This window comes from Crocodylus porosus, unplaced genomic scaffold (genome assembly GCF_001723895.1).
Source record: "Crocodylus porosus isolate Cpor-Errol unplaced genomic scaffold, CroPor_comp1, whole genome shotgun sequence".
Taxonomy (NCBI): Eukaryota; Metazoa; Chordata; order Crocodylia; family Crocodylidae; genus Crocodylus; species Crocodylus porosus.
The window spans coordinates 4,603,315-4,629,716 of record NW_017728926.1 but is presented as its reverse complement, the minus strand read 5'-3'; the positions used below and the strand labels follow the sequence as shown (position 1 = coordinate 4,629,716).

The following is a 26,402-nucleotide window of genomic DNA, read 5'->3' as shown; positions in this document are numbered from 1 at the left end:
ACAGACTTCAGCAGGTCTCATCTCCTCTGTGGAAAGGATAACTAAGTAACTCCTAAACAGACAAGATGCCTCTGGGAGCCTCCAGCATAGCCTGAAGAGATGGCACAGTGATCGGGGCAGAATCTTCTGCTCATATACTGGATTGACTTCCAAATCAATGCAGCTAGCAGAGAAAGGCCCAGTGGTTACTGGGTTTGTGCTGCTATGGCTTAAGGTATGTGGGTTCCAGAACAATAATAAAAATACTTCTGTTCTCCTTTAACATCTCTTCACTGGACATTGTTTAGAAATATCAGTGAATGAAACACCATCACTCCCAATGACTTGGTTAAACCACACACAGACAAGTGACTTGCTACAGGTCACATGGTACTTGGTGACAGGGTAACGGGTAGACCCCAGGAGCCCCGATAGCAACTACTAACAAACCTGGCTTCTAGTCCCCTGCTCTCCCATCCTAGGCTGATTCTTTCTTAATATTCTTATGTGAATGAGAGAAGCAGTGGTTGAACAATACAGAACTGGTGTCAGGTGATGACCCTTTCTCTTGGCTGTCAGCAGTGGAGCCAAGGCTGGGTTGACTCAGGGGAACAGACCAAAAAGGTGTTCTCAGCAGGCTGGAAGTGTTTAACCAGAAGCAATTTTTACAGCAATAAAGCCAATAAAATGTGCTGTGATGTGAAACTTCAGCCCCCATTGGTTCTCTCTGAAGATTTTCCCGAAACATCAGTATTTCAGGGAAAGATGCTGCAGCAAGAGCTGATGTGCCTGCCAAGCCAATCAAGCTCTAACTTCTGCCCTGGATCCCTGCATGGTTTAGTTCCTGCAGGGTCCCAAAATGGACAATATATCAACTATACAAGGTGGATGGTTATCCGCCTAGAACAGGTGCTGAAAAAACCACGATATCTACTTTGTAAGGTATCAGAGCACAGGCCTGCTAGAAAAACAAGACTGGGACAGGGAGTACATGGCAGAATGCACTGCATATTAATATAGTTAATAATCATAAATGTTGCTTTTTTTTTTTTTACAGTAAATACCGTTTTCTAAAATTCTAAACTCGATGCCAATACAGAAAACTTCATATACTACCTTTGTTCTTGTTCTTTTTTTGTTAAGCATGTTGTGATGAGAGAAAAAAAAAGAGAAAGAGAGAAAAAAGAAAGCAAGAAAGAGGGAAAGAGGAAGAAAAACAAGACGAGAAAGCAAAAAGAAAAAAGGATAGGAGAGGGATAAAAAAGGGAGAGAAGAGAGTGAAAAAAGAGAAGAGAGAAAAAATGTGAGAGAAAAAGAAGAGAAAGAGAAAAAGAGAAGAAGTAAAAAAATAGAGAGAAAAAAGAGAGAAAGAGAGGAGAAAAAGCAGAGAAAGAGGGAGAGAAGTAAAAAAGAGAAAGAAGAGAAGAGGAAAAAAGAAAAACAGAAAAGAAAAATAGGAAAGTAAGAGGAGAAGAGAAAAAGGAGAAGAGAGAAAAGAGAGAAGAGAGAGAGAAAGAGACAGAAACAGAAAAAGAGGGAAAGGAAAAAGAAAAGTAAAAAAAGAGAAGAGAAAGAAAAGAGAGAAAAAGGAGAGAAGCGAGAAAGAAAAAAGGAGAGAAAAGGAGAAAAAGAGGAGCGAGAAAAAGAAGACAGGTCAAAACGGAAAAAGAGAAAGAGGGTGTGTCCCTCACTGCCCATGTTTCCCCCGCTACCAGCTGCAGCTCAGGCCCGCTGGTCCACGGCAGACAGACACCTCGTCCCACCTGGGCGGGGGCAGCACTAGGGCACCAAGTGCCGGTGCTGGGCACTCAGGGCACGGTCCAGGCAGCATGGGGAGAAGGTATCGGGGACAGGCCAGCCTGGCTAGGCCCTTGGGAAGTCAGCAGCCAGAGAAGAGCAGGGCTTGGTGGGAAGCAGGGGTGCCCTGGGACTCTGCAGACTCAGGCCGTGGTGGGTGGGTGAGGGCATCCAGCAGCACCCAAGGTGGGGCCCAGTCCAGCCCACACAGCTCCTTGGGGAGGAACAGCAGCCGCCCTGCCTGTGAGGTGATGCTGCCTGGCTGGCGTGGGATGCCAGGCTCAGGGGCCTCCTAGCTCTGGGCTCAGGCTTCCTGCACGCCAGGCACAGCATGCGTGGGGCAGAGCCACCGTGATGCAAGGGCCCAACTACAGGAGCCCCCTGGGCCCTGGGAACAGCCACCATGGACAGCGCTTAGGGCCGAGCCGGCCAGGAGCCTCCAGGAGAGTGGCCTGGGCCCCAGCCCTGGGAGGGGAGCTGCAGGTGGGCGAGGCTGGGGCCCGGGCAAGTGCTGTCAAGGGCTGCTGTGCTGGAGCCTCCCAGCAGGTGGGCAAGCCCTGGGCCCAGCCAGGGCTCAGGCAGAGAGATGCCAGGCTTGGTTTGCACCGGGGCACCGAGCACCAGGGCCAGGTGGCATATGAAGAACAAGGCACAGGGGGAGGCTCTGTGGGTAAGCTGGCCCAGCCGGGGCTGGCCAGGCCCTTGGGAAGATGGTAGTCAGAGGACAGTGGGAGCTGGGTGGGAAGTGGGGGCTGCCCTGGGACTCTATGGGCTTGGGCTGCAGTGGGTGGGTGGAGGTGCTCAGCCTGGCTTGTGCAGCTCTGCAGGGATGGCTCTGCAGCTGCCCTACCTGTGAGGGGACACTGCTTGGCTCGGGCAGGGCGCAGAGCACAGGGGGCTCCCAACTCCAGGCTCAGCCTTTCTGCATGCCGGGCACAGCACGAATGGGATGGTGCACGGTCCTGGCCAATGGAGCCTCCCAGGCCCCGGGAACAGCTGCCATGGGTGGCTCTTGGGGCCGAGCCAGCCAGGAGCAGATCTGACAGCAGCACACAATGCCCCTCCGCAGCACCTGCCCGGGATCCAGTCTCACCCACCTGCAGCTCCCCTCCAGGAGCTAGGCTGGATTGGGGGGTGCAGCCCAGGGACAGGGGCAGGCTCAGCAAAACCCAGACAGCATCCCTGCCTGTGTTCTCCTGACTCTACCCGCGGTGCCTGCCATGGTGCTGGGACCTTTGGCTGTTCTGGAGAGCCCAGAGCAGCAACTTAAAAAAAAACCCTATATATAATACACCTCCTGGTGTGCTGAGGAAAATGTCTCCACATGCCACTAATTGGCATGCATGCTGGGGGTTGCCTATCCCTGGCCTAGAAGCAGAATTCTGGGCTTCCTCCCTTGGATGCAGAACTGAGTCCCTCACTCATCAGGGCAGCAGTGGTTGGAGGTACTGTAGGGGTAGGAAAAGGAGATCAAGTTCCTCCTCGTGATCCCAAAGGGGCTACTATGATGAGCAGCTTTGCTGATGAACTTCACACAAGGCAGAGTTCAAACCCACTTAGCTAGAGGAAAAGATCCTGTGCACAGGCAGCAAAGGTAAAAAGTGGGGGAGAAAGAGAAACTCCCTTCTTCCAAAATTAAGTAAATATAGAGAAAAGTTCATAGAGAGTCCATCAGCAGCTAGCTTGCTACTTGACTACTGGCTTTATGTCACTTCGACCTGTGTGGCTTGGCCTATCTGCTGGGCCTGCCCATAAGGCCACACTCCAATATGAAGCCATAACATTGGGTTGACAGTGTTAGTAATAAAAAGGCATATGCCTGTTTCCATGGAGTTTCCTAGTACAGCAGATATACCCCAACCAGGGGTTTATAAGACACTGGGGAAGTACAAGATTGACAGGAAAAGAAAACACAGAAAGATTATTGTATTATTAGTATTAACCTCAGAAGGATGCACTCAGTAGTAGAGCCATTTGGAAACTTTCTGAGGGAACCATTTTCCATTGGAAAATGCCAATTCAACAAAATCAACACACGCTATGGAAATATGTCAATTTTGCTGAATGTTCTGATGGAAACCAGGCAGCGTTCCCAGGGCAGGCTGCCTTGGTTCCCGATTGCTTGATTGCCTCCCTGGCAACCCACTGCAGTGCCGCTCTGGAGCCAGGAACCCAGCAGCCCTGGAAGCAGTGGCTGGAGCAAGGGCTCCCAGGGCTTCTAGGCTACCTGCTCCAGCACCAGTGGGCTTGGGAGCAGCACTGTCACTCAGGGAGCATCAACGATTTTTCCCTGAAAAGCTAGAATACCAAGTTGTCGCCTTTTTTCCTCTACATCTTGGAATCCCCATTCTACCAGTGATTTTGGGACTTCGTTCTGATGCAGACTAAAAATTTCTGGTGTCAGAATGTACCACAGGAATTCTAGCCTCCGACAAGCCCTAAAGTTGAGCATGTTGTTTCCTCGATCCCATTTCACATGTTATCCGGTCTACATTTAAATATGCCAGCTGCTGACAGTTTTACGGCTTCCCCTGGTGCCTGTTGTACAATCCAAGGTATGTCGCTGTCAGGAAATGATACTTCTGTGCTGTCTAAACTTTTGTATTCCAATACACCTAAGTAGCAATTATACCCCCTGTTGTGTTCCCTAAATTATACCCCCTCTCCCAAGTCTCTACCCCCTGTGTCCTCTTCTCCCCTTCAGATTTTGCAAATTTGAAATTTTTGCCATTTTAGGCTTCCCCTCCCTCTGTGTTTTCCCTATTGGCTCTGGAGAGAGGCCAGTACTTCAACGCAGCCTTATCTTGGTCCCACCAGCAGCAATGCACATCACCTGCATCGTCACACACTTCTCACATAACCAGTTATTTGCTCTGTTTCACTCTGGAGTCCCTTATCTCTGTTGCAGTAGAGAGATTTCTGGATAAGTACTGTGCAGTACAGGGAACACATAAAACCTCCATTCCCTCAGACCACAGATACGGGGGCAACAGCTTTATCTCTCAAGCAATCTTAGGTTGTGTGTCTTGAGAACAAGCAGAGCTGCACAGCCCTCCAAGCTCAGCGAGTCACCACTATGAATAGGAAGAGAGAAAAGACAGTTTCATACACTGGCGCACAGTAAAGTCCGCAGCTACTGCTGGGGATTAGCAGTTACCATGCTCTGGCAAAGGGAAGGGCTGATTTCACCCCCAGCAGTCCAGCAATCTGCACTGTCTCTCCTAGAGCCACAAAGGCATGCTCTTGTAGATCTAAGGAATAGTTTCCTTTCTTGCCTTGACCCGTTTGCTAACAGCTTTGGTGCTGAGCCCGGTAGTGATCAGCTAAGTTTAATAGGCAGACGTTGCTCCCATGGCAATGCTGCCCTGAACCTGATGGAGTATCTGTCTTTTGAAAGGATGGTAGTGAAAGCTGCATGGAGTTTTTCACTGGATGGGTGAGCAAAGGCTGATGCTAATTTTTGTGTCTTCCTCCACACTGCCTTAACTTGACCTTTTTTCAATGCATCTAAACACTCTGGTGTTACTTTTAGGATGAAGTCAATCTTATGGAATAATCCAAGAACCACTGGTACAAGCTATACACATTGTATACATAAGTGCACACCTACCTGCTGCCTTGTAACAGGCTCCAACTTATCTAGTATCTGTGATGGTCTTGCCATCTAGGGCACTGACAGACATGAAAAAAATAAATAAATAAAACAGTGCTTTACTGGAAAAGGAAGCACATCAGTTTGACCCAGCTCCCCAGAGTCTGTATACATTGGGTGCTTCACTGGGACTACCAAGATTGGGGAGTGGGGGGGCCTCCAGTCCACCCATCCCATCCCATCCTCCAGCACTGGCTAGGGAATCCCCTGAATTTGCTCCTGCAGCTCCCTTTCCCTGCTCCCATTCTGCAAACAGCACCAGGGTTGGGAGGGAACAGGGGCATTGCTAAGGGAGGCCGGCTGTAGGATTGCAGCCAACAACACATGGATTCCCCAAACCCTGGGACTCAACAACAAACATCTGTTGGGTCCGGTGGATTGTAGTAACTCATGGCGCTTCCTGCACAGTGTCATGAGTTACAATGGAGATATGCTCTTCTGTCTGCGCCTTCTGTGTATCTGATTCTTGGTGCATTCACTTAAGATGGAATTCCCTAATTATTGATTACTCCGTGAGATATAAATTCTTCCAGAACTCAATGGATTCAGTGTTAGATATTTCTTGTGACTTGCAAGGACTGCTTGTAGGCTGGGGACTACTAAAACCTCACTGAAACTAGTGGGAATTAGAAATTTCATTTGAGAAGCAACTGTCCTCTTACTTGAGCTATGGTAGATGAAGCAACAAAATGCATCGGCAAGGCTGCACAGATGTTGTAATATCCTAAAATGAGTGGGGGCTGCATACAATTTTGGTGAAGGGGTCATGAATAGATGAAGCCAGAAACATCACAGAGGAAGACATGAGAAGGCAGAAGAAAGACCAAGTCAACCAGAGAAGCACTTGTGATGTCACCCTAAGGGAAATCCAAGAGAGAATGCTTTTGAAGCAGAGTGCTGGCTGAAAAAAAGAGGGTTGAAATACTAAGCAAGGGAACTACCTTGTTGTTTGATTTCTACTGTACTCAGAGAAACACAAATTTAAGATCTGTAAGAAACAGGCTGCATCACAGACATACCTGGCGCACTCAGTGATTTCTCCTCCTAACAGCAACAACCTGCCCGACCATGACCAGATGTAAATTATAATCCACCGCCAGTGAAACAAAACACAAAACTATGACTGTAGGAATAGGAAGTGGGGGGAATTGGTTGGGCAGGAAGTTCACTGCCCTAATTGAGTGAGATTCCATGGTGGAGAAATACTTTGATTTATGTCAGACAGGAATTCCCTATCAGTTTCCCTGGAGAAAGGGCAACAGCAGAAGCAGCAGCTTTCAAATTACTGAGCAGTTTGTAGAGAGGCAGTTCATCGCTTCTGAAAGGCTGAGGAGGAGGAGGAGATGAATCCCAGCTGTAAGCACAGGCAGTAGATATGCTTCTGGGATTTGCTGCATTTGGCTAAACAGCTAGTGCCAGGTTTTAATCCCTGCGGCAATTAGCCTGGATTACAGAGCAGGCCTGCAGGAGGAAAGGTTAATTAAAATCTGTAAAGATGAACACACATGGGATTCAGCTATTTTATCTTTTGAGTATCAGTTTGTTACAGCCGATTACAGCAATTAGAGGTAAGAACGAGGCTGAAAAAAGATGGAAGCAACACAGCAACAAGTCAGAGAAGAAAAACAGGCTGCTAGCGGTTAGTAGCAATGCAAATATTCCCAGTGACCTGCCTCCATTGTCCGGCTTTACTTATTGCCAGGTGGAAATCTGCACTACAGAAGACAAGTAGGAAGAGACCTCAGAGGGGAAAAATTGCTCATCTGGGGTCACTTTTTCCTTGTCCCTGCATTCTGTCCTCTCCCTCCTCAGCGCAAACACATGCACACGCATGGAAACATGGCCATCTTGAGTTGTTACAGCCATTTGATTCCATGCCTCCATTCTAATAAGGTCCAGGAGAAACAGTGATGGCACATCCCAACAGAGATAGTCAGCCATGTTAGTCTCAAATCAAGCAGAAGGTGGGGAAGATTTGCATCTTATAGACTAACTAATCAGAGATACACAATCACTTAGGTTCCATCTACACATTACACTTAAGGCGTAATCACTGGGTGTAAGGCCCAGTTAATCACACCTTAAGTGGTCAACTCTTAAGTGGCCACCTGGACTCACATTCTTCCACTTAATGATGTGATATGAAAAGGAATATGTTACAAAGTTATTCCACAAAACATGTGTAATAATTTTGTAGCTGCAACCTACCATGCCATTAATTGAACATGTGGCTAGCAGCCCCTGTGGTGGGGGGCCCTGTCAGCAGATTAGAGCTCCGAGTTGGGGGGGGAGGGGCATGTGCACCCCTGAGCCTGGGAGATCCCAACTGATGCTGGCTCCCAGTTGTGGGAACACATGCCCCCATGGCTGGGAGCTATATCAACTGAGAGAGCTCCCAGCTGCAGGAGCACCCATACATGCCTACAGCTAGGAGACCATAGTTGACACAGTGTCCCAACCAGGGGGGTGTTTCATGCAGCTGAGACACCACATCAGCTGTGGCTCTTTGTTGTGGGGTCCTCTGGGGCACCCCGTGGCTGAGATTCTGGGTGAGATGAAGAGACTCCCAGCCACAGGAGTGCATGATGTGCTCCCACAGCTGAGAGGCCCATCAGCAGAGAGGGCTCCCAGCCATGGGGACTTGTTTCTTGCTGGTGCAGGGGGAGCCCAAGACTAGGTTCCCCCTGCACCAGCAGTAAGGTATAATGGGATCTGATCTGCAATCCCTCAATCACACCTCCTGCTATGCATATGTGGCATGGCATGATGCACGATTATGTGGATCATGCATTAGATCTCATTGCACCTTTACCTGAATGTGCAGAGGGTCCCCCCTGAGCCCAGTGATGTCTTAGTTGCCTTATCTCAGTTTTGTCTTCCCTCCACACATGCTCCCTCTGTGTATTCCCTTCCTCCTGCTTAAAGAAAACAAACTTTGCTTTGCTGCTGCCGCAATGCTCCCCCGTGCTTTGGTCACCAAGAAAATACAGAAGAAGAGGGCCTCGTTGCTTGCAATGTCTATGGTCATGTGCCAGCTTGCAGTGTCGAGCAGCAGTACCTAACCCATACAGCCTGAAGACCAAAGGCACGATCACAACCCCAGCCCACACTACAGGGCAGCTTGCCCACCCTACTGTGATGTTGCAACAAGTGGAACAGCCAAAGCTGCCCTGGCCTACAATGCAACAGCGCCTTTGAAGGAAGCAAGAAGGGGCACTACAATACAGCTAAAGTAAGGAAGAAGCATGGACTTCTTGGAGCGCTTCCAGCTCCTCATGGGACTGTGGAACAGGTCCCTGCAGGCTTTCCCAAAATGCAAGGCAAAAGACTGCTCTCCCTCATGCCAATCCAAACAGCCTCACTGCTTCCAGAGACCCCATGTGCCTCTCTGTCTCTCATCTGACACTGAGGCTCAGAGTAGGGATTGTCTTTTGGCTGCATGCAGGGTTCAGGCTGATTGTGCTGGTACCCTCCTTCATGGTGGGGGCTCAAAGGCACCATGACAAGGCAAGTCCTACACTGACAACAGTAATGAGAACCATCCACAGGGAAAAGGCTTTTGCCACCACCTGATGTGCCCAGATGTGTTCACCTGACATGCCTAGAAAAGGATTGTTTTTGGAACAGGGTTTTTTTTCCCTTCCTCGTGAACCTCCTGCTCCAATTTGGATCCAGGCCCAGAGATAAACACCAGGAAAACCAGCAGACACAGACATAAGGAAAATTAGAGAGAGACAGAGAGAGACAGAGAGAAATCTTTCCACACCTCAGGGAAGCAATGAGAGAGACAGGCAGCTGTCTTAGAGCTGAGGTTGTTTTTGGAATCTAAACCATTCACGAGACTGAAGTGGCTTACAGATGGCCAGAGATACTCTGCCATCTCCTGTTTCCTTTGTCTTTGAAACAGTGATGTGCAAAAGCGCTCACAGGTCCAGAAAGAGATATGGAGAAAGCTACCCCACACCAACAGTTTACCAACTGTAGAGGCCGGCTGGCAGATGGGCATATCCCTCTAGGCATCTGCTGCCTCCACTGTCCTCAGCCACAACAACAAAGTAACTTTCCAGAGGCCCTTCAGAAACAGATTAAGGGATTTCACAATATTTAATCTGATTAAACGCAAATGCAAATGGAGTTGTTTTGCTATAAAATGATGGGGGCTCCAGAATTCAGACTGAAGGCGCTGGCTGTTCCTTAGTTTCCCTTTGATTAGGCCTCATAGAAACACAGTTGGGAGAGGCGCCTGGCCCTCCTCTTGCTTACATTTCAGCTAACAATGGGGCTGATAATGCTGTGACATGCACTCAGCATGGAACACAGGTGCACACCATCCTGCTTCCTTTATGCTTTCCTCTCCCTTCATTCTCCCCACCTTTGCTTCACCTCGACCAGTGCTTTCCTTACTACACATTCATTAATGCACCTTAAGATACTGCACATTTAATTTAGTACTTGCTTAATAAATATATTAACTAAATGCACAGTAACTACAGTTACTGCACAGTAGCACCGGTGCATGGTTATTTTGTGATGCTTACTGTGCATTAACCTAATAATACTGCACAGTAGGTTATTAGCATGGTTTTTAACCATGACACTACTATGCAGTGTTATTAAACTAATGTGCGGGCTGTGTCCCATTTTGTCTATCCAGCCCATTGGGACCTGTCAGTCTATTAAACTCTAAAGTCCCATGCATGCTTACAGCACCCTATAAAGCAGAAATAAAGGCATTAGGTTTCTAAACTAGTGGGCACACAGGTGTTGCAGGTCTCCATTATCATGTAATACAGACCCAACAAAATCATACCAACTCAGGCAACTGTTCCATGTACTGAAATTATGGATAGGTTTTAGGATTACAGAGAAGACATACCAGAGCATCAGATCCATTCCCCTGTGAGATCAGAGCCTTCAGTACAGTACTCTCAGACTTTAAAAGATGGATACTGAACTATCACAAAAAATGCTTTTCCATCACTCCCTTAATCTGACTGATCAAAGTGCTAGCCAGAAACATGTACTGTATCAAAATGCACACACGCTTCCCTTCTGCCATTGAAAGATAAAAGCTGGATGCATTTATGGAGAGGTGCATTGCATAGAATACTAGTAGTGAGGTAGCCAATATTGGTCCAGCTACATTCAAAAGAAGGCCAAAACAATATTTCCATGGTCATGGGAAAAATCACTACCACTACATGCTTTGAACAATGCATCTTGGAGGATGACAGGTTCAGAAATGTAACTCCCATTTCAGACACAGAATCATCTCCTGGGAAGAAAAAAACTTCAGCTCTGCCAGAAAAGATATGGAAAGGGCTTTCTTTCCAATGCCTGTACCAAGATTAACCCCACAGCTCTGTCAGACATACTGAAGAGATGGCCTACATTGGAACAGACCAATACTTCACCTCTCTGAAGGTGTGAGGAGAGAGAATATTTTTTTTCCTTTTCTTTTTTAAGGTGTAAGTTTTGCTTTGGCAATTCCTATGCATTTCTTCTGTGTCTTCACTCTTCTGGAAAACCATTGCTTTTGGTTCTTCTCAGCCATGGGGGACTGCCAGACATAATCTCTTGAAAGAAAGTAGTATTTGTTTGATCTGTCCCATTCTGCTCTACAAGGGAATAAGTCTGGCTAGATGACTCCCATAGCCTCAGTCTCAAAGAAGAAACAACCACCCACAAAAGAAACACTGGGGGCTACATAGATGACCATTTCCCAGTCAAACTATTATGAAGTTATATTAACAAAGCTCTTTTAATGGCATTGTCTTCATTTGGGGAAGAGCAGCCAAAAGCCAGGGCTCAAAAGCTCTCTGGTGCCTTGCTTGCCAGACCTGAACTACACTCCAAACAGAGAAGCAGCTCAGTATGGAGGTCCACCAAGCACACATGGCTGCCAGCAGATCTTGCCTGCCCCCAGGGGATCAGGATAGTTCCACTGATATTTATGAGGTTACACATTTGTGGAACTGATAAGGATCAGGCCTGTTATGTAATAGGAAAGGAAGAGGCAGTTCTTTAACACATATTCTTCTTCTTCATGGAACCTTGTTGAGCTGAAGGCTCAGATGTCATTGCAAAATGTGACCTCAGCAGGAGCAGTGGGGACAGCAGCAGTAGGGGTGGGCTGGAGCTGGTGAAATCTGACAAACTTACAGAATAGGATGGAGACACTCCACATTGGGGTGGACAATTATTTGGGCCCGGGAGCCACACAGAAAGTTTTGACACGTTGTCACGGGCTGAGTCAGCACCCACCCCCCTGCCCACCTGCACCCCTCCCCAACAGTGCAAGAGCTCACCAAAACTCTCTATGTGGGAAGGGGCTGTGCAATGGGCTGAGAGTGGTATTTGAGAGCAAGACAGGTGAGCAAGGCCAGGATCAAGGGACAGGGTCATGGGGTGACCTCTGCCCTATTGCATGTATGTGTGTGTGTGTGGGGGGGGAGGGGGCGGCTGCCTGGATGCAAGATCCCAGGAGCTGGCTGGGGATGAGTGGAGGGAAGAAGGGGCCAAAGGCACATGCAGAGCTCACCAGAGTGGTGTGGTCCACTGCTGCCCCTGCACCACTGCACACAGGTCTGAGCCCCAGCTGCTCCTGCCCAGGGCAGCTGCTCTGTGCTCCAACCCAGCCCTGGCCAGCACTCACCTCTTCTGGTGGGTCTGCTCCTGGTGCAGCTGCAACTGCCTGGGTGATACTCTGCTTTCCTCACCTCCAGTGGCAGCTCCTCCTCCTGCTTCTGCTGTGCCACTCCACAACGGTCGAAAACTTGAACCAGGCAGCTTCTGCCCCAGAGCATAAGGCTCTGGCTCCAGTTTCCAGCTGTCTTTAATCCACTCTGCCCACCCAGCATGGACGGCCAAGCAGATGGAAGGCAGCTGGGAGCTTCAGCTGGAATCTCACACTGGGGCAGGAGCTACCCAGCTGAAACTCCCAGCTTCCTTCCACCCATCTGGCCACTTGCACTGGGTGGGTGGGGGGCAGTCGGGAGCTGGAGCAAAAGCCCCATGTGCTGGGGCAGGAGCTGCCCAGCTAAAGCTTCCTCCCAGCCCAGAGTGGTGCAGCAAGAGCAGGAGGAGGAACCACCGCTGGATGTGAGAGGAGTGGAGCAGCGCAGCCACATGGGGAGCAGCCCCGCTGGAGGCTGTGCATGTTGGCCAAAGCCGGGTCACTGGGTGTGAGCTCCCCAGCAGGGCTTGGCCCCACGCGGAATGCCATGGGGGCAGCCACGAGCCAGATCGAATCATTTGGTGGGCACTTTCCATGTGCTGGATACAATCAGCTGGTGGACCAGATTCGGCCGCAGGCCGTATTTTGCCCACCCCTGCTCCACACGCTGGAAAAAAAATAGCTGGCCCACAAACAGTAGGGGAACAACACACCCAGATTCCAAAGGTGTGATGTTTAGCAAACACATTAGTATCACCTCCACAAACACCAGCGTGGGGTCCCTATTATGGGATACAACGTATCCCTATTATCTTGGGATGAGATAGTGCATTCCTTGATGCTTATAAGGGCTGTGCGAAGCTTCGGTCCCTGACTTGATTTGGCAGAGATTCAACCTGATTTGGTGGCCAAATCTCTGAATTCAAATCGAAGCAGAGGACCCTTAACGTCTCCAAATCAAATCGGAACTCTCCGAATTGATTCAGAGAGATTTGGAAAGATTCAGCAATTGGACATAGACACAGCTTTAATTGTTTTTTCTACATACCTCAAGATAGCAGGCAGCTCGTGAATGCTGCAATGCTGGGGTGCATGGAGCATCCCACAGAAGTGTGGGGGGGGGGCTCCCCAGCATGCTTAGCAGCAGACCCAGAACTGGACCAGAAGCACTTCTGATCCACTTCCAGGTCCACTGGGGAGCGCACAGGGGGGTCCCCCTGTGCCCACCCCCCCCGGATCAGCAACTGGTGCCTCCTGGGTCTGAGGCGGCATCTGGGGTCCCCCCGCAGCCGATCACCAAGCCCGGGAGAGGTGCGGGGGGGCCCCCCGGTGCACTCCCCGGAAGACCCATAAGTAGACCGGAAGTACTTCCGGTCCACTTCCAGATTGCCCAGCTGAAACTCCCAGCTGCCTTCCACCCATTTAGCCACTTGCACTGGGTAGGTGGGTGGGTGGAGTAGAGCGTACTTTCAGTCCACTTCCAGATTCACGGCCAAGCACGTGGAAGGCCCCCCCGCACTCCTGTGGGACCCTCCATCCGTCCCAGCATCGCAGTGTTCACAAGCCACGCTAGTACCTCAAGGTATGTAGAAAAAACATTTAAAGCTGTGTCCACATCCAAATCGCTGATTCTCCAAATCAGCATCGAATCTTCAGATTCAGGTTTGGCTGAATCGAATCAGGGACATTAATCTGAATCAATAAATCAAATCACTGTCCTTGATTCAGGCTGAATCCTAATTGAATAGGGCCCACTTCGCACACCCCTAATGCTTATGCCACACACACCTATAATTTCAAGCCTTTGGTGTGTTGCAGACTCCACATATTCATTTCCTGTATTTTCTGGAAGTCTCACCCTTGATCACACAAGTTAGCTGACCACACAAACACACACACACGTGTATGTACATGTACACATACAAGGAGAAACATGCACATGCACACACATAAATTCCCATGTGAAATGAGAGTCACCCTTGTACTAGAAAAAGAACTATTCCACTGCTTCCCTATCTTTTCACAATTCTGACTACCATACATAAACCAGCAAGCACGAAGCCATTGCTAATTCATGCCTGCTGGAGGATTTTTGAAGAACATGAACAACTTCTCTGTCTCAAAGAGACTGGCCAAACTCAGCCCTGGTGTCAGAACATGAATCTCCGATGGCATCAATGGAAATCACACCCTTATGTCAAAGCAGCATTGGCCTTCTTTTCCTACTTGATTCATGGGATGCAAACACAGAAGCTGACCACTCTCTTTCTGGCATACTAGGACCAGTGCCCAACACAAGCCGTCAACTCTTGCAGCACTTGCAGTGCTCAGACCAGCAGAAAAGACACCACCACCTAGGTTACCACCAGCAGAGTGCTCTGAACATTTGCAATCACACAAGACATTGTGTGACACTCCCCACTTCAACAGCTGAACAACAAAGTCAGCTCTGCTAGGACATACCCATCTCCCAGTAGGCTTGCGACGTGCATTGTGAATTTGTTTTTAGTAGACACTCATCACTCAGAACCTTTAAAGACAGAGATGCAATTTGCAGCATGTTTCAGCCTGTGACTCTCTTCACAGCACATGCTAGCTGTGTGCACATAGCAGCTATGCTTCTTTGGGTCTGATTTCCAATTGGTGCTAGGAAAAATAACCCTCTAAAAGGATTCCCCCTGACATTAAATGACCCTGAGTATCACAGCCCTGCCCCAACATACCGTGTCCAAGTAACCGAGGCGTGCTGCAACAGTCCCTTGGGCAGAAAAAGCAGTGTCAGATTTTATTTGCTGCCCAAGACTGTTCAGTGATATCCCTCTGGGACCTGCAAAACTCACATCAAGGCAACTGGCTATAAAATGCTAATTCATTTTTCACATGCATATTGCACAGCCGTTCTCTTCCCTGCCTAAAGCCAATAGTCATATAACTTCCTAGCAACTGACTGAGAAGAAACTCCTCAAGCTGTCCCTCTCTGCTCAGAGTTGCACTGAAAAATAAAAGAGCCCATTAAAGTCAGAATCTGAGTACACAAAGGGAAAGTTCCATGCAGACACAAGTAGATGTACAGCCAGGTCGTTGGTCTATGATTTCAGGAGCTGACAGGGTGAAAGTCACACCTTGTGGTTTAGTCACTTGTCTACAAGCTATGAATCAAAGCAATGCAAGTTCACCTCTTATAGGTTCACTGTTCAGCTGTGGACCAGCTGAGCGCTTCCCTGTAATGGTGAAGATAGCAGGACTACATACCTGGCCTCACCTCAGCATGGCCAACTCCATACCCCATATGCCCCAAATAACAGGGGTAACAGTTTTTCCAGAGGTAGCGGTAGTGATTGCCAGCAGCACTTGGGATGCTGCCCAGAAAGCACAGGCACCAATGAACCATCCAAAAATGCCTCTGCTCCTGTCCCATGCTGAATACAAAAAAGAACCAAACACACAAAAGCCCGGGCTCCCAAAGTGGTGGGAGAGGCAGCGATGTCAAGTTACAAAAGGGGAAAAAGCAAAAGCAAAATTCAGACACGGCCACCAGAGAATGGGGCTGTGCTCCACAGGGCAAGCCACACACAGAGCCAAGCTGCCCTGCGGAAACTCCCAGATGCACAACGTGCTGTTGTAATAATAGCTACTGCTTCCTAACAACATATGTAGTTTGGGATCGAGCTTGCCTCCAAGCCCTCCCACACGCCTCCCCTTTTATGCTCTCAGCTTTCAACCCGCCCCCTGCAGGTAAAGACCAAGCCCAGTTTCTCCCCCTTCCTACACCCATTTCTCCCTCCCTCCCCTCCTTGGATTTGTTGCTGTCCAGAGCCAAAATGTGTGCGTGACATCACATTCCACAAAAAAACCCACACAAACTGAAAGAAACCAAAAAAATTCCTGGCTGACAGCTCCAGGGCACTATTGCAATGCTGGGCCTGGGCCAAGCTAGAGTTCTATAATTGGCCGTATTAACAAAGAAAAAAAAACCGAGTTTGGGGAGGAGGTGTGTGTATGTGTGTGTGTGGGAGAGGAGACTGGGCTTTAAATCAACAACACATTTTGGAAAGTCCAGCTTTGGCACTCCTAGTCACTGCAGAGCACAAGATCCCAAGATGCCCTTACCTTGCAGAATGAGAAGTGAGGCTTCTCTTTTAGGAACAAAATCCCTAACCCAAAAAAAAGGAAGGTGGGCTCCTTTGAGTGCCTAAATCATGCTACTGTTTATGTGATTTCAGGGCACAATGCAAATTGAAACATCCTGGAGATAGTTGGGTTTGTTAGGGCAGCTGATGGTCTGGGCTCAAAAAAATCAACGTTGGGGAGCTCAAATACAAAAAAAAAAGTTGTGGTATAACTGAGTTGCGGCAGCTGGTGGTCTGGGCTCAAAAAAATCAACGTTGGGGAGCTCAAATACAAAAAAAAAAGTTGTGGTGTAACTGAGGTGCACAGTTCATGACAATGTTCCCCATATATCATTCATAGAGCTGGTTGGGAATTTTCCAATAAAATGTTGTTTCATTGGAAAATGTTGATTCTTCAAGCCAGTACTTTCTCTAGAAATGTATGTATCCATTTCAACAAGGATAGATTTTCTGATCAGAAATGACCCTCCGCCCCTGAGGACCCAGGAATAATCTCAGTCTCTAACATCCTGATTGTTCCTAATAAAGTTTTTTTCTCTTCCAAATGCTTAGAAATGGATTCCTTGGGGCAAAAGAGCAAAATGTTTTCACAATTTCCATTGCATGGAAAAACCACCTCCTGCCTGGCATTACTCATTACAGGGTTTTTAGCAGACTGCAGGTTTATGATTGGAACTGTGCAAATATTGGGAGGAAAGACATTTTGCAAACAATGGATCAAAATTTAAAACAAATTCACTTGTTTGACTTCATTACGTTGTGTTTGCCATGTGCTGGCAGAAACATTCATTGAAACAAACAGTTAAATTGCAGAATATCTATTGAAAGTTAAATGTGAATATATAGTCAAGAATATTGCTCCTGATGCAAAGGACAGCTTATCCAGTCAGAAAACAAAAATGTATTATATCCCAAATTTAAACTGTTTGAGTTTCTTGACAGCCAAACAAACTGCTTGCACATATTATTTGTGGTAAATATTCAGGAAATAATTTGGAATAATGAATACATTTGAGAGGAAAAAAATCACGAGCTGCTTGCAGACAACTCCCAAAGACATAAAGAGGGAATCAATAATTAATTAAATCAATGATTCCCCATCAGTTTTTTGGCCAACTCTATTACTGACAGATGTACAGGAATATATTTTTGGTTTGTTAAATAAATAATAAAAGAAAAACACTTTGGGGGGACTCTGCTTATGTGAGCCTAGGATGCAAGTATTCATTTCCAGTACTGAATCATGTTGCAAATGAAATGCTCTGTAAGATTAGCACTGAACAGCATTTTGATGACTCTGATTAAGGTTCTGGGTCAGCTTGAGAATTTTGCATGTAAAGTTGCCGGTTGTTTTGTCCACATCGTTTTGCAGACAAATACTATAGCTATGCATGTGAATAATTGATTGTGCAATCCATCAGTTGGGTGAAGTTGCCATTTGTATGTACAATTACTGTAGTAGCATCTGTAATTCCAGTATTGTATTCATACCCACAGGTAGATGAGGCATACAAACTCACTGCTGCATCTGCCAAAATTCTCCACATTTGCTGACCTGCTTTTTTCTGTCTAGGTCGGTAGCACTAATCAGTAGCACTGATAACCAAAAACTGTAAACCACTTTTCAGTCTTCTTCTTGTGTTTCTACACCACATTTGACCACTTTGACTGTTTACAGTGCTTTGCGAGATCTTTCACTGTACATGTGCTGTCAAGCAGCGGTGTTGCATGCTCTGAGGTTGCTCTCACATGTGGCTGAACCCATGGTATAGCTAGACTTCTTCATTAGTTCCTTGAAGCGTCCAACTCTGGTATGTTGGCAGTTGGGACATCACCACCTTTGTCATGGTTTGTCAGGCATTGGTGGCAAGGATTCAGCCACTGCATTGCCTGTTTTCCTACTGAATTCCTATTTTTTCACTGTCAAGTATTTTCTTCAGCCTCTTGTTCCACATCTATAGCCGTGTCTCCTTGAGTGGGGCATCGAGAGGTTGGGTGCTGGTGAGGAACTGTTCGGTGACCAGTATGAAATGAAATGTTGGCCTTAGACCACCTCTTAACAAGCTCCTTTATATCACAGCAGAGACTATTTGGTGCTCTTGTCTCACAAGACAGGCAAGCATTAAGTAGAAAAGCATCTCCTAACCTTTTTTGCCTCACGGTGCACTTACCTAAATAAAAAGGGGAGAAGGGAGGGACACTGACGGGGGGGTGGCGCACGGCCAGCCGGATAGCATTTTGGGCTGGAGCCATGCCCCCTGCCTGGCTGGAGCCATGCTCCCCGTCTGTCTGTGTGCCCATGGCAGCAGCAAGTGGGGGGGGTGGCTCCAACCAGGCAGGGGGCATGGCTCCGGCCCAAAATACAACAGGACACCGGTTGGGAAATGCTGAAGTAGATCATACAGATTTAACTATCATATTTATTCAATTACAGTAATTCCAACCCTGAATATATAACAGCTCCCCAATAATTAGATTCTACATATGGAAAAGTTATAAATGTGTTATAATAAATTTATAATTAATTTATAATGTTATCATCTAATTATTGGAGGTTTCCCTTAAATTTATAATTAATTTACAATGTTATCATCTAATTATTGGAGGTTTACCTTAAATTTGTCTCCCTCTCACTGCTACAGAAGGGAGTATAAAATCAGAGGTTGGAGGTCAGGTGATCCCCTTACCTTCTATCGCCCCGACTTCTTTCCCCTGCGGCCCCTTCCCCTCCTCCTCATTGTCAGGCCTTACTCTGTCTGAGCACATGGAAATGAGGGACACATTTGAAAACACTGACCATGAAATAAACATACATGTAATACCCTGCATATAGGAAAATAATTACACTCCCTGGATGCATATACATTAGGACTGGGCGAAATTTCACCAAGTGTTACATTCTGGGGCACAGATCTGGGGGCCTGTACCCTGGGAGGAGTCTGGCACAGCCCCGCAGACCTCCCAGGGGTGCAGGCCTCTGGACCTGTGCCCAGATGACAGGAAGCTGCCACTGCTGCCTGGGGCCAGCGCCCCAGCACTGGGTGCGGGCTGTGTGCCACACTGGTCCCAGGTGGCAATGGCAACCTCTTGTCATCCAGCAAAGATCCCGGGGCGCACACCCCCAGGAGGAGTCTACTACCCCTGCAATTTGCATCCGAATCAGGCAACAAATGACAATGTTTTAGGCATTTTCATGATTCCCCATTATAGCCTCTGGGCGAAACGAGTCAAACCAGAAAAACAGTTTTGACTACATAAAATGGGACAGTGCTTCAAAATGAAACTAAACAACAAAACAAAACATTGTGCCTTTGAAATGGTGAAATGGACATCAAAAGAAACGATCGAGTTTCACACAGCTCTAATGTACATGCGTGCTTTACTGAGGAATAGACTAATTAGCTGCACAGTAAAGCATCACCATTTACATGGGTGCTGCTTAGAGTGCAGCAAACTAATTAACTCCACCATAAGATAGTACTGTTAGGGTCAATACTATCTTATGGTGGAGTAATTAACTGCACTGAAATGCATGCATAGATGCTGATGAGGAGCATAAATTGTGCCAGGTCAGCCCACCCAGCCGGGGGCCTGCTCCATCCAGGGTTAAATTGCTGCTGTCCTAGGCACATGTGTAAATACTGCACCTGGGAGCAGTTTACTCAAATCGCTCCAGAGTTTATTGCTTTGCATTAATTGCACATGTAGATGCACTCCCCCCTTCCATAAACTTAGTTCATCCAGAATTGATGTAATTTACCCCTCCTGAAATTGCTGCAAGTTTTAGCAAAGGTGAGTACCTTAACAGAAAGTTTGTACTTCCTGTATATATACCTATATGCTTCTACAAGCCTGTCTCATGACTGCTATGGTTCACTTGACAGTCCAAAACACACCTTTAAAATTACACCATCCTTATTCCCGTTATAAAGATGGTACCACACATCCACGTGCCCATTACCTTCACCTTTAACCATCACAATCACACAAAAGACCAATTCCACATCTACTTCCCATCCTCCCCTCCCTCTACTCCCCCTTCCAAACGCCCCCTCCTAATCCTTTCACTCGTCGTTGTCATCGTGGTTGTCTCCATCATCATCACTGTCATCACTCTCACCAACTGTCCCACCTCTGTACAGCCTGTGCTAGCCTTTTCTTTGCCACATGATCTCTGTCATCTCCACCCCGACATATTCCTCCGACTTCCTGTAGTATCCCTGCATCTCACTCAGTTCCATTTTGACACAGCCCTAGACTAAATGATTTGTGTGCCTATACTTGAGCAGGTTCCTGGTTTTCCACAGGGCATTTCTAAAGTAGATGAATTGGTCAGAGTGGGTTGTCAGGGTCCCCTCATGCTTGGTCAGATGACCAAACAGTACCACCTCTCTGTTCAGAGTCTTGACCCATCACCTCATAAGAAGCAAGATTTCTCTCTTCCACACAGCCACCTCCCCACTTCAAAAAAAAAAATTGTCTTGGGCCAATTCAGCCATATTAGTTCTAAATTCTGTTGACTGAGCAAAGCTCAATCATTCAAGTCTGTGTGACACAACCACTGGCAAGTATCCTACCTCCCAAACTCTTCAGCCTGGGGCTTCAGATACTCTCAAATCCATGGCAGACATCCTATGCACAAACCTCAAGCCCAGAGGCCTTAAAGTTCATATGCCCCTTAGTCTCATTTGTCCCTAGCCAAAAGGCCAAAGAAGCAAGCTAGAGAGAAAGCCTGAGGGCAATTCCCCATAGTCATAAATTGTATAGCCAAGGTCCTCATATTTGGAGGCATTTGTAGGCTCTCAAAGGGGTCAGCCTGCCTGCAGTATAAGGGACGGGCCTTCACCCTCTAACTACACTAAGTCATTCATGGCTGAGAAGAAGGTAGATACGATGACTTAGGACCAAAAACCATCATTGTGGTATCTCCCCTGCTCCACTCACTATGTATTTTTTTAATTTGCAAAAATATATATTCCTATACATATAAATAAACATATAATCACAGCACTTTTACCAACACTGTACTGTGGCTGATATGACTCATCTGTCAGTCCAAAACACATTGCTGCCATTACATCATACACATTCTCCTCACAATATCTGTACTGCGCTTCCACATGTACATGCACCTGTGGGACCATCATCAAAGCCCTTGACCACATGAACAACTGATGCCACTCATGACTGGGGGGGGGGCACCTTGGGAGCAGTAAGCGGGGACCACCTACAGCCGCCGCTCGCAGTGTCGGCAGTGGCAAGTGGTGAGTGGGTACTGCCTGCAACCGCCATCTGCAGTGTCGGCAAGCGGTGAGTGGGGACAGCCCACAGTTGCCGCCCACAGTGTTGGCGGTGGCGAGTGGTGAGCAGAGACTGCCCACCACCGCTGCCAACAGTGTTGGCAGCAGTGGGTGGGGGAAATGGGCTGGCAAGCGGTGATTGGAAAATGCCTGCAGATGCCACCAGCTGCACTGGTAGCAAGGTGGGGACAGGTGCGAGCAGACCACCTACAGAAGCCGGTGGCAGCTTCAGCCATGGCCACTCTCAGGGGGGGCACATGCCCCCCTATGTGTCACCTATGCTTGCCCATCACAAAGACACACAACCTTTCTCTACACCCTAAGCTCTCCCTCCTCACTTCTCTCTCTCCTGCCTGTCTACTTCTTCCCCAGTTCTTTGAGTAGTCACTGTCATCATTGCTTTCCTCTCTCTCATTGTCTCCACCACCATTGTCGCCATCATCATCATTGTCATCACTCTCTTCAGGGGCCGCACCCCTGAATAGTCTGTGCCAGTCCATCCTCTTCCAGGTGATCACCGCCATCTCCTCCCCACCATCTTCCACTGCTTTCTTGCAGTACCTGTGTATCTTGTTCAGTCCCATTTTGACACAGGCATATACTGCGAGGTCTGTTCACCATTTAGGAGTAGGACCCTGACCTTCCACAAAGCATTTCTAAAGCAAGAAATGAACTGGTCAAGGCAAGCTGTTGGGTCCCCTTCTGCTTAGACAAGTATTCAAACAGCATCACTTCTCTGGCCAGGGTTGTGATCCCTGTCACCATCTTGAGGAGTATAAACACTTTTCTCCACAACCCTATACATGTATTAGTCCAAAACTAAAAGGCTCATGAGTTAGCATACACTTCATTGGGCTAGGCCCCAGCAGAGACAACTGTGTTTCAAGCCATGGTGATAGCACAGCTCAGCACTGCACAGTATGTGTGTACTCCAGATCTCCCACAAAGGATCCCCACTAATTAGTCCCCCACTCATGACTGGAACCAGGTGTTTTTGTCACAAGTCCTGATATGCTCCAAAAAAAGTATATGTAGATGAGGCACAGGGCAGCCTGGTCCGACTCTACCTCATGGAGGGTAGTGCCACATTAATCATATGGGACAGGTTGAGAGAGAGGGTGACAGAGGGATTCTGAGTAAGCTGTTTGGGCCTTGTTTGCTGGTGGTTGCCAGACATTTAAGGTTGGTAAAAAACCTGGACTAATTGGAAATGGGAAAGAAAGGCACAGCTCAGCTGTTGGACTGAAGAGGAAGTCAAAATGTATTTTATATCACGGCTCACTATGACTGAAAAAAAGAGTTGACACTGTAGGGGACACTGTGCACAATGGCTGCCTATACACATAGTTTGGGGGGAACATTTTAATTAGAGTGGAGCTGTGGTGAGCTTGGGGACCTGAAGTCCCTGGGAGTCTCTGTTCCCTGTGAGGGGGTCAAGATCTTCCAGGTGGAGTTCAATCCAGAGCTGAGCAGAAGGAAAGCATGGGAAAAGACAGAGGCCAAGGTAAAGCAGAAGTTAGGTCTGTGACACATGTGCTGCCACTCTACAAGGGGGAATATGGTGTTTATGAAGGTGGTGTTGCTACCGGTGCTTCTGTACACTGCACCGGTCTTCCCCCTTCTAAGCACATTGCCCACAGAATCCAGAGAGCAATGTGTGTCTTCTTCTGGGGATCCAGATGGGAGAAGGTGGCTAGGAAGACCCTGTATAAGACAAAACAAACCAAGGGCAAGGGAATGCCAGACATCCTCCTGTTTCTGTGGGCAAGGTACATGAGCAAGATCTGTAAGCTGGCGACAGGTGCAGAGTCTAAAACAGCCTGCCTTGTAAGATATTGTGCAGGACACCACAAAAGACCATAGGGGGTGTTCGCATGGACCAAAGGAAGACTGGGGTCCACGGACCACCCGTGTTTCTGTAAGATCCTGAACAGGTTCTGCAGCATGTGCGGACTTCAGATCAAAGGCCCTGCAACAACAGCCAAGCACAGAAAGATACAGGAAGTGGTGAGAACGAGGAACATACTATCGTTCATGGACCTGCTCCTGGGCCGTGTTTCCAAACCGTGTGGGAGTGGATCTTCCACAAAGACCTGAGGAAAGACCACAGAGACCTGAACTGTCTGATAGCCCACCGAGCCCTCCCAGTGAGAGCACAGAGAGACAGAGAAGGGCAGCAAGGTAGACGGAGCTGCCCTAGGGCAATCTTCCAACGTGCCACAGATACCGTTGACAACCTTCTATGGCTCTGCTCGTACACCAACGACATGTGAAAGAAGGTAAAGCAGCTCTGTGAAGCAGTGACAGGGGAGAGGCAGCACTGTACAGGCACTTGACTAAACACTAGGGGAGCCCATCAGCCCACTTCAGTCAGTTCGTGCCTTGTGTCAGAAGTGCCCTGTGGAAGTCCAGGAACCTTCTGATGTATGAGCACAGGAACCTCGAGGTGACAGAATGTGTTAAAATTGCTCTGAGTGAACTTCAATCCTACTATCGGAAATCAGGAGAAAGGACAGGGAGGATGCTGCCAACTCCACCTGGCAAAGGGACACTTGACACAGACTCTTCAAAGACCCCCTAGAGGGGGAGAGGACAGTAACAGTGAAGAGGACAATGAGGTAACTGTACCTGGAGACAGTGATGATGACAGCAGCAGCAACAGTAGCAGCAGAACCAACAGTGACAGTGAATAAACTGGTATTTTAAACCCTGTAAGAAGGGCTAGGACCAAGGGACAGTATAGCTGGGTCAGGGAAAGGCTTGCAGATGGGTGTGCAGGAACATGGGTCTGTGGCTGTGGTTTATTGTAATGGGTGCATGGGTTTTAAATGTGTTTTAAGTTGTGTGAAGAAAAATGTATACTAGATGGTGTATATATATATATATTACTCTACTACCACATCTCTTATTCAGATGAGCTGCACTAATCTATCCTTGTGATAGCTTCCCATCAGTGGCACAGCATCTCAGCCACTCCTTGGCAAGTGTAGTGCCTGGGCAGGGGCCCAGTTTTACTATCTTGATCAATACCAGGAGCACTGGGATAGAGAAGGAGTAGTTCTCAGAGTCTGTAATAGCATCAGCGATGGTTTTAGAGAAGAGAGTGGCAGTTATGGAAGGGAAAGTGGAACAAGAGATAAGAAGCAAACTGGAGCGTGAAAATGAAGATCAAGAGTCTTATGGAGGATGGACAAAGGTGGGGAAGAAGGGACAAAAGAAGGTAGGAAAGAAAGGTATGGTGGGATCAGTGATTTTGGAAGAAGTTTTACTAAGGGAAGCAATAAGGGAAGAATACAGTTGGCATGAAGAACAAGAGAAGAGAAGGAGAGGAGGTCAGGAGAGGGAAATGACGAAGGAAACACTGATTGAAGGGGAGAAGAAGACTAGTGGGAAGAATAAGCCAGGCCTACAAAGAGAAAGAAGATGGAAGGAAGTGAGAGAGATGGCGGCAAGTAATCTATGCCTGAGAATAAGAGCAGTATTAAAAGAAAGGAGAACAGAAAAGTCAGACAATGAATACATATGAATTTATGAAGAAAATATTGTTTGAAGTTTTAGATGTTCAAGGGGAACATTTGACTAGCCTTGTCACCTTTCCTGACTGGAAGTCTTGGGAATTTTTGTACAGGAACTGAGAAAGTTATGAGGATTTCTGGAATACGTATGTGACAGTAGTAGGTAAGAGAGAAGAACGTAAGGAGATAAAATTTATTGTGGGAGAAAAGACAAGAGGAAGGGCAATAATTATTTGGATGTACACGGATATGCTTGAGACAAGGGAGATAGAAAAATTATTGGAGAATGATATACAAAAAATTAGGTATGTTGAGAAGATATGTGATAAATATGGATTATGGATGGGATCATGGACAGCTCAAGTGGTAATGAGAGTGGATGAGAGGAATCCCAATAGGGTAATGAACTTACCATCAGCAATGCAAGTAGGCCACACCGAAGGTTTATAATGTATTTCACACAGCCTAAACTCTGTAGCAAGTGTCGGCAGGAAGAACATCTGGCTGCATACTGCCTTTACACAATATGCTACAGATGTAAAGGGAAATGGCACAGGGCTGAGAAGTGCTAAGAAGTACTGAAGTGTGTTATCTGCAGTATAGAGGGACGCTTACAGTGGCTGTAACAGGACCCAGGCCCATCACTGTGGGGAGGAGTGGACCCGAGCCGCTGCCGCAGCCCTTCCCACCCCCCAGAAACAGATGTGGCTGTGCTGTGGCTGTACAGACCGGCTGGTGGCTGACACAGCTGCAGCAGACAGCCCTGGCTGGTGCAAGGCCCCCACCTGTAGGCAACTGGGGGCTTGGCTGCCCAACCGGGGCAGAAGGGCCTGCCCCCACAGGCACGGGGGGAGACAAGCACCCAGGAGAGGTTGCCTAGGGCTTGTTGGCAAGGAGCAGACAGGGAGGCTTCCCTTTACCTGGTAGGAGAGGGGATGGAGGGGAAGGAGATCTAGACAGCTCATCAAAAGTATGAATTAATATCATAATATTAATATCATAAGAAAAGGAGGCATAAAGGATGTATGGGCCAGTGAGAAGGTGACGATGAGGGTGGAACTGAGTGGGAAACAGGTGTTGAGGACTGATTTTGTATTAACATCAATTGGGCTAGGGATTGGAAAGCATGTGATCATAGATGTGACCTTCAGCAATCACTGGATGCTGAGAACGGAAATAAGTTTAGATAAAAGCAGAGGTAAGGGAGGAAAGAAAAGTGGAAGTTAAATGTTCAATTATTACAAGATGAGAAGACCTGTCAAAAATATGTGAAACTGTGTAAAGGATGGAGGACGCTGAACAGATACTACAAAAGCATCTGGGAATTCTGGTCAATGATCAAGAGAAGAATAA

The 26,402-nt window shown here is 47.6% G+C and overlaps 1 protein-coding gene across 3 annotated transcripts in view; it reads right to left on the bottom strand.

Moving 5' to 3' along the window:
- Nucleotides 1-26,402, bottom strand: part of MEGF6 (multiple EGF like domains 6) — a 313,131-nt gene that overhangs the window by 82,929 nt on the left and 203,800 nt on the right. The window contains exon 1 of one of the 3 annotated variants that reach the window (XM_019541245.1): nt 15,357-15,776. The exons of the other annotated variants lie outside the window; for them this stretch is intronic. Within the exon in view, the coding sequence (XP_019396790.1) occupies nt 15,357-15,522 (166 nt within the window). The 5' untranslated portion in view covers nt 15,523-15,776. Of the gene's footprint in view, nt 1-15,356; nt 15,777-26,402 lie in introns of those variants that run through there. 3 annotated transcript variants of the gene reach the window in all.